At 39.0% G+C, this 17,817-nt stretch overlaps 1 protein-coding gene across 1 annotated transcript in view; it reads left to right on the forward strand.

Annotated features, from left to right (window-relative positions):
* Positions 1–17,817, forward strand: part of LOC102759493 (ankyrin repeat and sterile alpha motif domain-containing protein 1B) — a 553,884-nt gene that overhangs the window by 430,958 nt on the left and 105,109 nt on the right. The window contains exon 15 of the mRNA XM_015567586.1: positions 15,464–15,570. Coding sequence (XP_015423072.1) covers positions 15,464–15,570 — 107 coding nt within the window. The remainder of the gene's footprint in view (positions 1–15,463; positions 15,571–17,817) is intronic.

Here is a 17,817-nt window from a genome sequence, read left to right on the forward strand (position 1 = left end):
AGGGTTCAACCCCCCTAAGGAAAATAGAAAATTAGATCATTATCAGAAGAGAAGAATGGATGTTGCGAGGTGAAACAGCTGTTCATGATGTATTACCAGGTTTGGGTCTGAGTTCTTCAGAAAACAAGAGAAAACTCTTTTTCTATCCCCATGACTTTGAATCATTATGAACTTCAATGCTTATTTTAAATTACCTAATTATATGTTTATATTATGGGATGAAGCTGTTTTGGTCTGTTTATTCAACATTTCTAAGCCAGCTCTATTTCTTTTGTATTTTGGGTTTCTATTCTAATTTTCAGCCAGCACCTCTATCTGAAATAGATTAAAATTCCTCTTTGTTAAGTTGCTGAGTTTGTCTTGCGTGGAGGATTACATGCAAGCTTGAAGTTCACATTCTCTCAAAACTCATCATCCTACTTTATCAAAAGAAACATTTTATGGTAACTGAGAAAATCAAGCAAAGCCACATCTTTAACACTGACTTTTCAAGCTTTTAGTAGAAAATGGAAATAAGCATTAACCTTGAGGTTAAAAAATATTCTGAAGGAGCTTCTGTTTTATAGAAATCATAGATTTACTAGTTGACTCTCTCAACTAGTAAACATGTCTCCATCACAGTGGGTATATATTGTGCCCATCACATTTCATAACAGTTAAAGTTGTCAGGCTAAGATGATGAAATGAATTCAGTGTCTTATCTGTTTTCATACTTAATCACAATGCATCTGTTAGAGTGATGGGTGATAAATCTGACCCAGAGTTCTTTCAAAATCATCAATTTCATGGATTTTAAACAGTGCTTGACTGACTCAGCAAGTTGATCTTTTGAAACTTGCTTATGGCTCAGGAGCCAATTGATATTAATAACATTATTATATGTATTGCTTGTTATAAATAAGTACCATTATAGCTAATCATACATAACTAATATGTATTATTAGAATAAATGCTTTTATTTTTTTTCACTAATATTTTCTCAGTGCATGATTTATGTCAAGTACTAATCTAAGCACTTTCCAGAGTAATCAATTCTTTTGCTGTTCATAGCAATCATCTTTTTGGAAAATATCGTGTAATCATTTCCTTTTTACCACTTTGTATTACATGCACAGAGCACTTGGAATTTTGATGCCCTTCTGTCCAGAGCGTTCATTTACCATCACTGTCAAGCTAAGTTTGAGCCAATTAGATGAAGTCTCCATGGGGAGAATCAACCCCATGTCTTACTACTGTCTGTAGTTGAGGCACAGTTAGCTAACTTCCTTTCTTGGGAAATTCAGTCAGCCATTGAATCAGGGCTTACTTTGGAAGGTTCTAAGAGACCGAGAATATTTGGAATTTCCTCTACTGAGAGACTATCCCTTAAAATATTTAATTGTGTCATTTAGTCTATTTGCTTTACAAGAGAGAGAACCTTGCAGGCTTCCCGTGTCTCCCTACTTCCAATTTCTTTCCTGAATTATTCTCTCTCACGTCCTCCCAGATATTGTTTGTGCCACAAGACTGTGATTGTATCTCTCTGTTCCTGAGGGGAAAAAAATACTGTTTTACTTGGTATACAAGTAATTATCTGTCCCATTATAATCCCATGATTATCTGTCTCCTGCCTACATATCTTGCCCCATCCCCTGTGGCACTCCCCTCCTTAGACATGCACATATAATTGAATTCTGGCAGTAGTCATTTGAATCATTTTTTACTCAAATATACCTTTCCCTCATGTTATTCCCTCTGCCTGGAACACCATTGTATTAGGATTCTCCAGAGACATGTAACCAATAGGATATAGATAGATAACATAAGAGGTGATTTATTATAGGAATTGGCCCACAGGATTATGGAGACTGAGAAGTTTTACACTCTGCCATCTGCAAGCCAGAGAACCAGGGAAGCTGATGGTATAATTCGGTCCAAGTCTAGAGGCCTGAGAGTCTCAGATGCTAATTGTGGAAGTCCAGGTCTTCGTGTGAAGGCCAAGAACCAGGAGTGCCAATGTTGGAGTGCAGGAGACGGTGAATGGCTCTTCCTGTGACGTTTCGTTCTGATAGGCCCTCAGAAAACTGGATGATGCCCACCTACGTTGTGAGGGTGATCTTTACTCAGTCTAGAGGTTCAAATGTGAGTCTCCTCTGGAAACAACCTCACAGACACACCGGAAATCATCCAGGTACCAGCCCTGTGAGCATCCCTTAACCCAGTCAAGTGGACACGTAAAATTAACCATTATAACCATCTCCCTTTTATTTGCTGCACAAACTCTCCCTGAATCTTTAAGCCACAGATCAAATGAACTCCTCTGTAAACTCTCTGAAGCTCTCTACCTAAGCCAGAGTAAAGGTCCTTTCCTTTTATCTACATTTTACGTATTTTGTATACACCTCCATTACAGTATTCATCCTCCTCCTGGTAGTTTTCTCTCGACGAGACTATAAGACCCTTGAGGGCAGGACAGGCTCCCTCCCCCGTGGGCCTCACAGGATGACTGGCACACAGGAGGCCTCAGTGACTTATGGCTGTAATCAGCTTCTTCTCAAAGAAGATTCAGACATTTGCCAGAAGCCTAAAAAGAAGGAGAAATAAGAATTAAACCAGTGGAATTACTTTTTAAAAAAAATCAGGTATGCCCTGATTAAATAAATATAATATAATAAATTCCATTTATTCCATTTTCTATTTTAGACTATACCCCAGTGCATAAGTTGTCAGATCTGGTTTGTAAAGGCTGGTATTTCTTAAGTGTTTCATAAAGTATTTAGTTCAAAATAAAATTCAAGGCCTTAGGGAAAATTGAATCTGAGCTCCTGACTTGCCTTAGCATTTAAACACCAAAGCATAATCTTGGAACATTTTCCTCCTTAAATCTTGGCTTGGTGATCCAGGACTCTGTTGACCCACAACATTCCACAGTTCCTGGAATGACTCATCTCACATGCTATAACATAGATGACTTTTCCTTGTCTCACCTGAGCTTTGCATTTCTGTCTGTATTTCCAAATGGCTGTCCTTTCATCAGGGGAGGAAGCATGTTTTTCATTGCATTGTCTCCCTCTTCTTGCTAATCTTCATGGTCAGCTTTTCTCCATAAGGAAAACAGATATGTCATTTGTGTTTCTCAGCTCAGAGGACTTGTAGGATTGGAAAAATGAGATACCGGTACTTTCTAGTTAAAAATAGAATTATAAGGATCTTTCTTATACTACTCTACCGGAACGAACTCTTTTCACCCTTACTCCTACACTTCTATTACAGGCTTGAAAAGAGAGGAAAGGAGGCTCACAGAGAGGCCATCCCTATTGTTACTAATTGAATGTTCAATTTCTCTCCAAAAAATATGGGCCTACCTTTTAATTTCAGTGGGCTCTTCTACCAGTCTCTTAAAAAATGACCAATCTTTAATTTAAATAGCTTGGACTAAATAACCAATAGTCCCTTTTTTTCCATCTTGAAGCTGGGAATAGGAACCATTCTTTCCTGCGATTGGTGCCCCTTTCTTCTCTTTTCACCCTTCGACGGATGGGGGGACCAGGCTGCTTTGTGCTGAGACCTGGTTATTGGTGCATCAGATAAGACAAAGCCCCCAATGACATCACTGGTTTTGGGATTCTGATCACTTCACAGTACAATTAGCTGCCTCTGTTATTTGGCCAGACTGCTCACCCCATTCATTTTTGTCTGTTTGAAACAAAGAAAACTGGGCAAGGAAACGCACTGATGGCTCAGGGCCAGTCCCTTCGATCCAGGGACTGAATGAACAACACGAGTGTATATTTTACTGACAGTAAAGCTAATGAGTGCCTTAAGCATTTGTAAGCTATAGCGGTTTTTCCACATGTGTTATTTCATTTCAGCTTCACACAGAACCATAAGGTAGGTGGGGCGAGGTGTCACCCTCACTTTACTGACAAAGAATGAAGCCACCGAAACTTGCCCAAGCAGAAAGGTACTCTTTCTATCTGTCCATGCAATAGAATCAAAACAACAGATACATACACAGCGTGGAGAGTAGCCAAAATTCAAACCCATTGCCGACTGACTCTAGGGTCTGGGCTCTTTACCATCATGTGATGCTATGCCAGCTTTCACTGAGTCACGCAGCCCAGGCATCCATGCATTGCAGACCTGAGAGGCTGAGCACCTGTGGGAATGGAAGGGGCTGTCTTTTAGAATCACAGAAAAGTCCTTTGTTGGGTGGAATAGAAATATCCGAGTGATAGGTTTTACCCTTCTCCCACCTCTCATGACTCCTCCTGCTTTTTCCCATTGCTTTGCTCTTTAGAAGCCAAGAATAATGAATGTAAGATGAAGGGTGGGAAGAAGAATACACAGAAAAACTGGGAAACGATTTGAAAGCAAGCCTGATGGCAGGTGGACATTCTCCCTCCTGCGAAAAGGCCTGTTTCCCACCCTGTGCACCGGGAACAGAGGTGCAGTAGAGTCGTGGCTGAAAGCTTCACTCGGGAACCAGGCTACCAGGGCTCTAGTCTAACTGGGTGGCTTCATGGACCCTACGGATCTTATTATCTTCCCCTGTGAAAAGAGGGGAACAGTCATACTTCACAAGGTTGTCATGAAAGTAATTATGAGCTAATGCCTGCAGAGTAAATGGAACCTGACCAGAGTAAATGCATGTTTTCTGTTATCTATAGTATCAAAAGCATAATATGCTAATTAGACCAGATGTCCTTCCGGACGTCCTTCCAGACGAAGCCAGGGTTGCAGCCGTGGCATGGAGGCAGCTGCTGAGGCTGTGAAGGCCTACTCTTGCACGAATTTCATGCATTAGGCCTCTAGTTTTACATAATGAGGTCACGTTTAAAAGGCCAGAGGCATAGTAGATGCTCAATAAACACAAGCTCCCTTTCTTCAGATAAGGTTTAGATCACTGGGAAGACTCACATTCATTGAAGAGTATGTGTCTTTTGTCAGTTACCTTGGAGCTACGATAAATAGGTATTTATTACATTTTTGAGGAACTAGCCAGTTTCTTTTTTCAAAAAAAGCTATTTTTCAGTGCCTTGTCTTTATCCCTTCCCTAATGCCATTTTCCCACCTAACCAATTTGATAACTGCCACCTCTGCCAAATCAGCTTACCCATGTTAACCATTCCATCTAATAGCACCTGTTGAAACAGTATATTAGGTTTCTCTTCTGCTCATGGAAACTGGAGTCACTTAGGCAGTTTTCTCTAACTCACTTCTCCTCTCTGTATGGTTGCAATAAAGTCATTATTTTTGCCGAAGCCGGTTTGGCTCAGTGGATAGAGCGTCGGCCTGAGGACTGAAAGGTCCCAGGTTCGATTCCGGTCGGGGGCATGTACCTTGGTTGCGGGCACATCCCCAGTGGGGAGTGTGCAGGAGGCAGCTGGTCGATGTTTCTCTCTCGTCGATGTTTCTAACTCTCTATCTCTCTCCTTTCCTCTCTGTAAAAACTCAATCAAATATGTTTTTTTAAAAAAGAAAGTCATTATTTTAAGTTTTAATTCCTCTAATCTCAAATGACATTTTCTAGGTGGTAAACCAGTTTTCTCCACTAGCCTATAAATTACATATGTGCAAGGAGGTTCAAAGCTATATCTCCACCTCCTAACAAAATGAGTGGAACAAGAGGTACTTTATACATATTTGCTGAAAATATCAGTCAATGCTAAAGAAATGAATCCTGTATAATAAAAGCGTAATATACTAAGTGTCTGACCAATCAGTCGACCATTCAGTCAACCACTCGACCAGTCGCTATGATGCGCACGGACCACCATGGGGAAGACCCTACAACCTGTAGGTTAGCTTGCTGCTGGGGTCTGGCCAATCAGGACTAGGCGAGAGGGCTGGACACACCCTGGAGCCCTCCCACGGTCCCTCCCCAGCCAGCCAGCCCCCATCTGCCCCAATCGAGACTGGACGAGACAGCCCCAATAAGCCCGATCGCCAGCCAGGCAGAGGGACCCCACCTGTGTATGAAATCATGCACTGGGCCTCTAGTAAACTATAAAAAGAAGTATCCTCCACCCATTAACTAGAATTTTTAAACCTTACATGCACGACAAACATTGGTCTATAGTTTTCTTTTCTCATAATGTCTTTGTCTGATTTTGATATCAGAGTAATGCTGACTTCATGTCTTGAATTAAAAAGTTATTCTTTTTAATTTTCTGGAAGAATTTATGTAACATTGGTATTATTTCTTCCTTATATGTTTGCTAGAATTCAACACTGAAGTCATTAATGAGGGCTAAATTTTCGTTGTGAAAGTTTTTAAGTGTAAATACAATTACTTTAATAGATATTTAATTAGAAAATCCTTCATGAGTGAGCTTTGATAGTTGTGTCTTTCAATAAATTTGTCCATTTTACTTAAGTTATTGAATTTATTGGTATAAAATATACTCATAATATTCTTTATTTTCCTTCTTAATATCTGTAGTCTGTAGGCTACCATTTCTCCCATTCTTAATACTGGTAAATCATTTATTCTCCTTTTTTTTTCAATCCTGCTTAGCCTGACTAGTGCTTTATCAATTTTATAGATTCTCTCAAATAACAGCCATTGATTTTTTTCCTATTGATTTTTCTTTTTCCTATTTTATTTATCTTTAATTTTTATTTTCTTATTTCTGCTTACTTTTAGGCCTTTTTTTCTCATTTCTTCAGCTGGATAATAAAATTATTGATTTGAAATTTTCTGTATTTCTAATATATATACTTAATGCTGTAAATTTCTCTTTAAATACTACTTTAGCTACATTCACAAATTTTTATATGCTGTGCTTTTTATTTTCTCAGTTCAAAGTAGTTTTTTAGTATATGATAACGTTTTTAACAAAACCACAAATAAAAGCAGAAATATCAAGATGGAGAAGGTTATGAAGAAATAAAACAACAGCAATCAAATAATCTTTATAATAATTAAATACAAATAGATAAGATAAACATATTGGGAGACTTCAACATAAATACTAAGTAAGAGTTAATTAAATAGAAGGAATAAGTAAAATTCTAGTAATATGCTAGAATAAAATTTTCTAAATGTTTATCAGCAAAACCTAAGAATAGGTTTGGAATAGGACAGAATGGTAAAGGAAAAACATTTTGAAAATTACAGCACATGGTTGTAGGAAAGGGAGAATAGAGAAGAAAAAAATATTCTGAAGGTCTAATTTTACTGGAATAGGAGGGAAACAGAGTGTCTTGAAGGGGGAAAGAATTGGTATATCAGTTTCAAATAATTTTAGAAAAGTATATCTGCTTTTTAGAGCAGGGAAAGTAAAGTAATCGTGAATGGAGTGGAGAAGTATCACAAAATCTCAAAGTTAAAAGGAAAAAAATGTAATGAGTAAGAATGTCACCAGAACAACAAAATTGAAGAAAAGGAAAATAAGGAAACAAAATTTTAAATAAATATAAACATAAAATAAGATGAAATGGTTAAAATCAAGCATGACTGTCATCACCCTAAATTGTATTTGTCCATTAAAATGTAAACCACCAGACTATAGGTTTTTTTTATATTCCATATTAAAAAATAATTAGTTATAGGCCATTTAATACAGGCGTCTTTTTTTAAATGATCATTTTTAAAAGTTAAAAATAACAGGGAAAACACCCAAAACATGATCATCAAAGAAAAAAATTGATAAATTGACTTTATCAAAATAAAAAACTTTAGCTCTGCAGGGAATTGTGATGAGGATCAAGACTGACTACAGACAGAGAGCAAATATTTGCAAATCAAAAATCCACAAATACCATGTACCTAGAATGTATAAAGAATCCTCAAAATTCAACTATGCAAAAACCAAACAACCTAATTAGAAAATAGGCAAAAGACATGAACAGGCATTTTACCAAAAAGGATATGCAGATGCCAAATAAACACATAAAAATATGTTCAACATCATTAGCCCATGAGGGAAATGCAAATTAAAACCATAATGAAATATTACTACACACCTATCATAATAGCTAAAAAAAATCTTTTTAAATAGTGGTAACACCAAAGTCTGGTGAAGATGCAAAGAAACTTTATATCTCATGCATTGCTGGGTAGACTGTAAAATGTTACAACCACTCTAGAAATAATATGACCATTTCTTATAAAATGAAATGTGTATTTACTGTATGACCCAGCAATAGCATCCTTGGACATTTATCCTATAGAAATGGAAATGTAGGTTCACAGAAAAGCGTGTACACCAATGATCATAACAGCTTCATTCATAATAGCTAAAAGCTGGAAACAACCCAAATGTCTTTCAATGTGTGAATCAATCAAACTGTGGTACATCCATACCATGAAATACTACTCAGCAATAAAAAGAAATGAGCTATTGATGCATGGAATAAGTTACAAGGATTTCAAGAGAATTATGCTGAATGAGAAAAGCCCATCCCAAAGCTTACATACTGTATGATTCCATGCAGCTAACATTCTTGAAATGACAAAATGATAGAGATGGAGAACAGATTAGTAGTTGCTAGTTAGAGAGAGGGGGAGATGGTCATGGCTTTAAAAGAATACCAAGAGGATTCTTGTGATGGTACTATCTTGATCTTGACCATAGTGATGGTTACACAGTCCACATGTGATAAAATTGCAAAGGACTAAACACATACGTGTGTGCGCGCACACACACGCACACACACACACGAGCACATGTGAAACTGGTGAAATCTGAATAAGATCAATGGATTTTATCTATGCCAATTACCTGACTGTGATAGCATACTGTAGGTAGACGTTACCATTGGGGAAAACTGGGTAAAGCCTATACAGAATTTCTCTATTATTTCTTATAACTGCATAGGAATCTACAATTAACTCAAAATACGAAGTTTTTAAAAAGAAAATGAAGGGGTGGGCCTGGAGATAGAATAATGAATAGCATATAGTAAATAAAATGTTAGTCAATATTACAGACTATATTACAGTTATTTCGAAGAATAAATCATAGTTTGTCACTTACTTGGTTGAATTTCCATAAGGCTTTGTTGAATGAGAAAAGTAAGGTTGAGAAAAGTGAGTGTGATACGATTCTGTATTTAAGAACAACTTCCAAAAGTACCCCCCGATATACATATCATACACACATGCATATATATTTATACATATCTGTGTGTGTTTGAGAAAGAGATTTGGCAATGGGTAAATGTGCATGGAAGATACTAGTTTGTTAACCTGAATCACCTTGAAGAAAGGATGGATGATACAGATAGTATGGAGGAGGAAGTAAACCAAAAAAAAAAAGAAAAAGAAAATGAAAAAAAAGCACTAAAAACACCAATATACATATAAATAATAACAATGTACACATATGTAGTTGTATGTATTTTTTTCATATGAATGTAAAGAAAATTTAAGAATTATTTTTATTTTATTACTATTTAATATTATAATTTTATTGAGAGATAATTTATGTGTCATTCAATTCATCCATTTGAGGCATATAAATTCAGTGGTTTTTAGTATATGCACAGAGTTGTGCAACTGTCACCACAATTTTAAAACACTTTTGTCACCCTAAAAAGGAAACCTCGTATCTATTAACAATCACTCACTGTTTACCCCCAAGCCTCTCTCCCTACCCCTAGGCAACCACTAATCTACATTCTGTTCTATAGATTTGCCTATTCTAGATATTTCATATACTAGTAAATGGCCTACCACTTAGCTTGTCCTAATGGAGCTACTAGCTCAGGGGTGGGCAAACTTTTTGACCTGAGGGCCACAATGGGTTCTTAAACTGGACCTGAGGGCCGGAACAAAAGCATGGATGGAGTGTTTGTGTGAACTAATATAAATTCAAAGTAAACATCATTACATAAAAGGGTACGGTCTTTTTTTTTCAATAGTTTTATTCATTTCAAACGGGCCGGATCCGGCCCACGGGCCATAGTTTGCCCACGGCTGTACTAGCCTTTTTTTATTTGCTTATCATAAAAAATCTCTATTGTTTTTCATACCCCACTTAGGCTTGAACTTCCTCAGAGACTATCTTGTATAATAAAGAGGTAATATGCAAATTAACCCTCACACTCTCACAAGATGGCTGCCTATGTCCAGGTTGGCAGGGAGGTTAGTGAGGTATGACCAAATGACTGAACAAGCAGGCTGCATGTGATGACCAGGCCAGCAGGGGGGTGCAGTTGGGGGTGTTCAGGCAGGCTGGGGGTCAATTGGGGGCGATTAGGCTGGCAGGGGGGGCAGTAAAGGGTGACCAAGCTGGTGGCGGGGGGCCAGGGGGCAGTTAGAAACAACCAGGCCAGCAGGAAGGAGGCAGTTGGGGGTGACCAGGCTGGCAGCAGGGGGCAGTTAGGAGCAACCAGGCCACGGGGGTGGGGGGCACAGTTAGGGGTGATCAGGCAGGCAGGCAGGTGGGCGATAAGAACCAATGGTCCAGGATTGTGAGAGGGATGTCTGACTGCCCTCAGACATCCCTCAAGGGGTCCCGGATTGGAGAGGGTGCAGGCTGGACTGAGGGACACTCCCCCCACCCCCATGCATGAATTTTGTGCACCGGGCCTCTAGTTTCAAATAAAATCAATTTCTTGGGATAGAGCTTTAGAACTCTCTGTACTTAAGAACTGACTCTCCCTTTTGTCAAGGACCTTGAACCACTGGGCAGGGATGGTAGCCTCATCCCTGGTCTTATCATCTTCTCAGCTTGCTTTCTGGGCACAGACCCTCATCCCTATAGTTAAGTTGGATGAGGGCCACAAGGGCCTCACTGTTCCTAGCTAGCCACAGTGGTATAGAGCCTCCGGTTTATGAATGGGGGCTGGATGGACAAAGGGAACCCCTGCCATCTCAGCCACACACCCACCAGAAATTTAACCTCTACGCCTTGGAGTTAGAAGGAATCACAAATGTTACTGGCCCACCCCTTTAGGTAAGTTACTATATCCCATGATGGGAGCTGGGAGCTGGGGAGAGACAGAGTCCCATCCTCTGGGGCACACCCACCTAGAGTGCAGTTTCTTTCCAGTGGAGCTGGGGAGGAAAGGGAGGGAGGGAACATGTCATGGCCCCAGGGCCCTAGATTCTCTCTGTTCTTACATGTTTTCGTACATTTTCTTGAATAAATATTTCTTCTGTATGTTTTTGAAACAATTTCCGAGACTCTAAATCAGCGGTTCTCAACCTGTGGGTCGCGACCCTTTTGGCGGTCGAACAACCCTTTCAAAGGGGTCGCCTAAGACCATCCTGCATATCAGATATTTACATTATTATTCATAACAGTAGCAACATTACAGTTATGAAGTTGCAAAAAAAATAATTTTATGATTGGTTCACAACATGAGGAACTGTATTTAAAGGGCCATATATATATACACACACACATATACACACACACACACACAGACACACATACATACATATGTACATACTAGTATATATACGTTGTATTTGTTTGGCTTGGGATAGGGTCCATGGAGTGTCTTTACATTGCCATTCTGGAAGTGGAACCCCCAGGATTATGTTTTAAAAGACTGTGTCAAAGAAAGACCGGCTTCATCACACACTTCAATTCCCTTATCTATAAACGGGGATCATAATCCACGCCACGCTGCTCAGGTCAGAGTAGCACAGAATAACTGTTAGTTTTTCTCCTTTCCCTCCTCTTATCTCACTTTTGGGACTTAGAGAAGTTCTAGTTGAATAAAGGAGTCTGCCCAGTAATGCATTGATCGGCTTTAAGAATTTTAAGACTCCAAGAAAGTGTTTCAAGTAAAGTGAGAAATATACTTAGATACTATTTAAAAAATGATCTTCAGACCCAGACCAGGGTTCTTTTAGAGGTTTGCTTCAAGGTCCTTTCTTCTCTCCCTCCCTGTTTTCCTCCCTCCTTCCCTCCCTCCCTTCCTCCCTCCTTCCTTCCCTCATTCTGTCCTAACTCACTTCCCTCCTGCATTATAATCTTTCACCAACATATGAGAATCACTGAGTAGAAATTGAATGATTGAACAGTTAAAAGAATAAAATTCAATCGTTCTGTATAATAATTTTCGAAGACTGGGCAGTATTTTCTCTGAGCTATGTGTTTATATAAGAGTCTGGCCCGTGGAAAAAACCCACATAGATAGATAGATAGATAGATAGATAGATAGATAGATAGATAGATAGATTTTCTTTCTATTTTCTTTTCATGAAAATCATTTCTACTGTCACTCATTCATTTAATAAAGATGATTTAATGCCTGTAATGTATGTGGCATTTTAGCCCTGTATTTTAGCCCTAGCACACATCTTAAGAGATGAAAGCCCTAGCTGGTTTTGCTCAGTGGATAGAGCTCAGTGGATGGAGTTGGCCTGCAGACTGAAGGGTCCCGGGTTTGATTCCGATCAAAGGCACATGCCTGGGTTGAGGGCTCAATCCCCAGTAGGCAGCAGATCAGAGGCAGCTGATCAATGATTCTCTCTCATCATTGATGTTTCTGCCTTTCTCTTCCTTTCCCTTCCTCTCTGAAATCAATAAAAATACTTTTTAAAAAAGAGAGATGAGATAGGATTTGAGAACCTGGTCAGTCAGCATATGTCTTACAAGCCAAAACAATATTGCAGTGTTTTCTCACTTTTTGTGTAGCTTATTGACCTACTAAGTTTAAATAATCAGGAGGAACAATATGGATGTGACCCTAGGAAAGATGGCAATTAATACTCAATTTTACTCCACCTCATACCAGCTTAAGAGCTGTCCAAGGACAAAGAGTGTTTTGTTTTTAAGTTCTCATACAATTAATGTTGAGCAACCAGAATCTCTTAAAATTGATTTCTAGAATGCTACAAACTTTTTGACTTTCTTGAAAGGTCTAGAACCAATCAGGGATAAATTCTAATAGAGTAAAAGAGAGGATGAGGATGATAAAAATTCACCTGAAAATTCTATTTAGAAACCCAACTATCTTCTTTTATAAAGAATTCGGATACTTGGAAAAGATTTCAAAATGAAAATACAATTTTAAATCAAAACTAGGAGGATTTTATGTGAAAGGAGAGTTACATTATTTGGTTTAGCAGATTCATATTGATTCCTTACCACGTGCAATATTAGGAAGAACATTCCTACATTCAAGAAATAAGCCTTGTATGCTAATAACTATAATGTTAGACAAAAAAATAGTTATTCTAATAGCCTAAAAAATGCCACTTAAGACAGATAAGGAAGAGATTCATTCCTGTTAGGGGATTAGAAAAGATTTCACAAGGGAAGTGCCATCTGATTCAAAACCAAAGAAGGGACAGAAATGTGGGAACAGAATAAAACCAACTGAAGTATGTTATAGGCTGCCTTCAGAGACCAGCCAGTAATCCCACCTGACTGGAACCCCGGGGAAAAGGAAATCAAGGTGGTTTATTTGTAATCGATCATAAAAATGCCCCAAAATATTATCAAAGAAGTTGAGAGTTTATTTTGAAGCCAACTGAAAACCAGGGAAGAGTTTGGGGAAAGGAAGTAATTATCAAAACAATATCTTAGAGAACTTATTCTGACACTCACACATAAAATAGATTTTTAAAATATTAGAGGTAGAAAGACCCGTGTAGAAGCCACTGTTGCATGGGCCAGGTGGCTGGAACTAAGATCACAGAATTAAAGTCAATCAAAGTTCCATACACGTGAGACAGGAAAAAGAATCAAGGGAGCAGAGGCCAGAGACACTGTGGTGAGGGATGGTGGGAACTTGGGGACTGGTGTCCGCAGCGAAAGAGAAAGTGTGCTAGGTGCTTTGAGGTTTAATGTCTGTGTGTCAGGGAGGTTGACAATGTTCTTAAAAAGAGAAAGGAAACAGAGAAAGATAAAGTTTGGGGAAAGAAGGAAAATGATATTTCATTTATTCAGTAAATATTTATTGAGCACCTACTATGTGCCGAGCACTGTTCTGGGGAGGGCGAGGGGAGGGGAGAGTTACCTTTAATTTTTAAAACACACTGTTCCCAATCTGTGGGGACTCCAAAGGCAGAGCTGGAGCCAGTGGGTAGTCAAGTAGGAAGTAAAATAGCTTTCTAATAAATGGAGTCCTCTTGATAAGTAGTGAGGGCTCCGTTAGAGGCAGTATTCAAGCATAAATTAGATGATGGGCTCCCAGGAACACTGTAACAAGGGGTTCCTGTGGTAAGGGGGAGGTGAGACTAGCCTTTCTGCGAGTTCTTTCCCAGTCTTAAGTAAGAGTCTGTTCTTTCTGATGATCTAGTCCTCTGGGTTCTATTATTAATCTCTCGTTTCTCTCAATTATTAAATAAATTACTCAATCTGTCTGCCATTCAGTAAAACTCACACATTTACATCTGTTATTCTTGAATTCTTTTTGGTGAGGGCTCCTTTTTTTATTAAACAATTCTACCCAGTAATGTTACCTTTACAGCACATTTAAGATGGTAACCCTGGTAGACTAGATTATAAATATCAGAGGGGAAAAGGATTTCTTATGCCTAATAATATTTTTGTTTAGAAGGAGCCATGCAAACAAGAAACGAATTATCTTGACTTCGAGATTGCGATGCAGTTTCTGTATGTTACAGTAATTCAAAATGAAAAAGGAATCTCAGAGATGTTCCTTTATATATATAGCCTGCAGAAGAAAGAGAATAATGATTCTCCACACATGCTAAAGCTTTAGATCAGAAACATTTATCTCTGCTGCATTTTAAGAAGAAGAAAGGGAAGGGAAGAAAAGGAGAAAGGGAACCTGTCATGAGCTCTGCTAACAGCTAGGGTTAAAGCTTTGCATTTCCTGGTGTCTTTTGAAACGTAAAATTCCACAACAAATAGCTCTGTAATGTATCACCAGTATGAAGATGCAATTCAGATTTAAGCGTTTTGGTTTGCTTTTGAATCTTGCTATTTTCTGCATTTGTTTTGACTGCTCTCATCATTCAAGATTGACGCTTGGATGGGCGTGTAGGAGGAAGCAGCTTACAGCTTGCAGACAAAAAAAAAATCTGCCTTATCTGATGGCTATTATTGAAAATGCGAGGTGTAGCCTGGGCTGGGTAATGAAGGGGAGCGAGCGAGGGGGAGCAGGGAGCATGGAGCTGCATATTGATGAGTGTAGGAGTACTTGATAAAGAGAATTCTGGCTGCTGGCCGTGCACTGCTCATTGTGGAGTACTCCAACAATCACAGAGCACGCAGACCCAGCCTCGGCCGACAGCTTGCTATGCCTTCTACCGCTGCCTGGTTCTGGGGGCTGTATGGCGTCCTGGTCGGTAGTAAAGATTAATATGTGAGAAATGTGGAGCTAGGATCAAGTCAGACTCCACAGCCTGCCTGGCAAACTATGTGTTACTTCTGACTTTGCTCTCTCGCGCGCCGGGAACGCTAATCTGTCAAGCTGGCGGGCTCCTTTGATAGCAACTTTCCCAGGAGCATGATGTGGCAATGCCACCTCTCAGCCCAGGACTACCGCTATTACCCCGTGGATGGCTACTCCCTGCTTAAACGCTTCCCTCTTCATCCTCTCACAGGACCCAGATGCCCCGTCCAAACAGTGGGACAATGGTTGGAAAGCATTGGGCTACCTCAGTACGAGAACCACCTGATGGCTAATGGATTTGACAATGTGCAGTTTATGGTAAGACGCTCTCTGTGGTCACAGAGCTGCCTTTTGTCTGTCTTTGCTTCTCATGTGTCTGACATGGCTCAGAAGCAGCCCGATTTGCACCAAAACCGGTCAGTTTTATATCTGTGGCGGCATCGGGAAAGGGGATGCCCTCAGGGCTGAACTTACTGTGTACATAGAGACACTTGCTGAGAAATGAGATCGAGAGGCGTCCATGTGCGTGTGTCTGATATGAATGAACCGGTGAGAGGACTATTTATAGGCAGCGAGAGGCGATGAACATTTGTGTCCTCCCTTCCATTCTTTGTGTGATTTTTATAAATTTGTAGTTTCTGAATTCCCCGGGGTCGATCCGCCCCTCTTCAATGGATTCTGGGTGCCTAAAGACATAGAATTTCGTGTGAGCATCAGCAGTGAGGGATTCAGTGGACAACGTATTATGTTTACAATGTGAAGATCATTTGTTTCCTGATCATTGTTCGATAGGCAGTTTAAGTGGTGTTATCGAATGACCTTTAGTTCCTTAGCAAACTGTTTCAGACAGTCCATTCTGGAGAGGATTCACTTACACGTGCTGATTGAGGAGCATGGAAGTAATTGTTTGTTACTTTAGGGGAAAAACAAACACTTGCATCAGTTAGCTGTCAATATTCAGAAGGAGAGGCTAATGGGCTGAGCACATGCATGTACTTCTGAATACTCGTCTGCATGCAGTCAAACCCAGTGCGGTGTGTGCGAACTTCTCACGGTGGTGAATATAGGTGAGGAAGGAGGAGAGGGAGAGGTGCAGACGGGCGATCCAGCTTTCTAATCATTCACACGCCTCCCTCAGTGCTCATCACTTTCCCTTGTTAAGCTACGTCACCATCCTTATTACCTTACCTTGCTTTTAAGGTCCCATCACACATATTGCCTATCCCTAAATTCAGAGAGAGAGAGAGCTTCCTAACATAGGCATGTAGCACGCAAATGTAGAACTAATGAATAGCTATTTCTAAATAAATTGCTGGAGCCGACACCTGAGGCTTATTAACACCAGAACTGATAACAAAACACGGAGAGCTAGTTATGTCTTTTTATCTCCATTGGAGATTCTTTTTCTCCAAGCCTGACTTGACTATTATTACAGATTTGAAAATCATTCAAATTGTTCAACTTCTGCCTCTTCTCCAAAAAAGGTGTATGCCCCATGAGCTTTTTATAAAAAGCTACTAAATGCATCAAAACAGATGAGCTCTAGGTAATTGTATACAATGAACTCTTTATGAACCTATTTTTTTTCTTTTTTGCAATGAGCGGTGTAGCTAATGCATTTTTCTCATGTTTAAGAATACCACCACTAATTAGACAGGAACGATATTGTGGGTATTAAAATAGGAGTGAAAAAGTAAAATTTTTTCAATTGTTCTGAGAGTCTTAGGATACTGACCAGATTTAGGACACTACACAGATGACACCAAGAACTAGAGGGACTCTCAAACAGAATGAAAATCTTTGCATCGTTACTTATGTTTACTGCACATTTTGACAAGCATGCTTTCTCCCTCTCTCTACTTAAGATAAGACTTTCTCATACCTGATCCTCAAACTCTCGTCCAAATTTATTCTGGTCCCATGAGAAGTGAGGTAGGTTTTTGGGTTCTCTGGAATATTTGGCTGCTTTGAAAGATTTTAATTCAGCATAATTTTCCCCTGAATTTTAAACACTTTTCAGCAAATATAATCCCCCTTTGAAAGCCTGGAACTGAAAGGTTAATCAAACAGGTTTCAAATAAGCATTTGGAGATCGTAAAAACATTCATGGATGAAATATGTATGAGCACTCCAAAATGCATCTGGAAGGCAAAAACCCTGTACCTACATAACAAAACCAAGGTCTGATCTCCTCCATAGATTATTTTTTTCAATTCTAAGTATTCCCAGGATTGTGTAAAATTTTCCAGAAATTAAGAAAACATGGTTAATTCAGAAAAGTCAGTCAAATACTTTTTTCATGGGACAGAATCAATTTTAAAAGCTTTGAATTATCATTTAGAGGAATTAGTTAATTATGAAAAGGAAGCAAATCATAAAATGGTTGTCATCAATTATTGCTTTAAATGCTATCAATCATTTATTTGCTACTACTATCATAAAAAATCTATTTCTGCCTTTATAAAAATTATTTCTTGATCTCCATAATCTAATTTATTTCATTATGAACTTTGTTAAAGTACACTGATATGCTCAGGCCATTTTAAGAAACAGATTTCATTAATG

This window comes from Myotis davidii, unplaced genomic scaffold (assembly GCF_000327345.1).
Source record: "Myotis davidii unplaced genomic scaffold, ASM32734v1 scaffold120, whole genome shotgun sequence".
NCBI classification, from domain to species: domain Eukaryota; kingdom Metazoa; phylum Chordata; class Mammalia; order Chiroptera; family Vespertilionidae; genus Myotis; species Myotis davidii.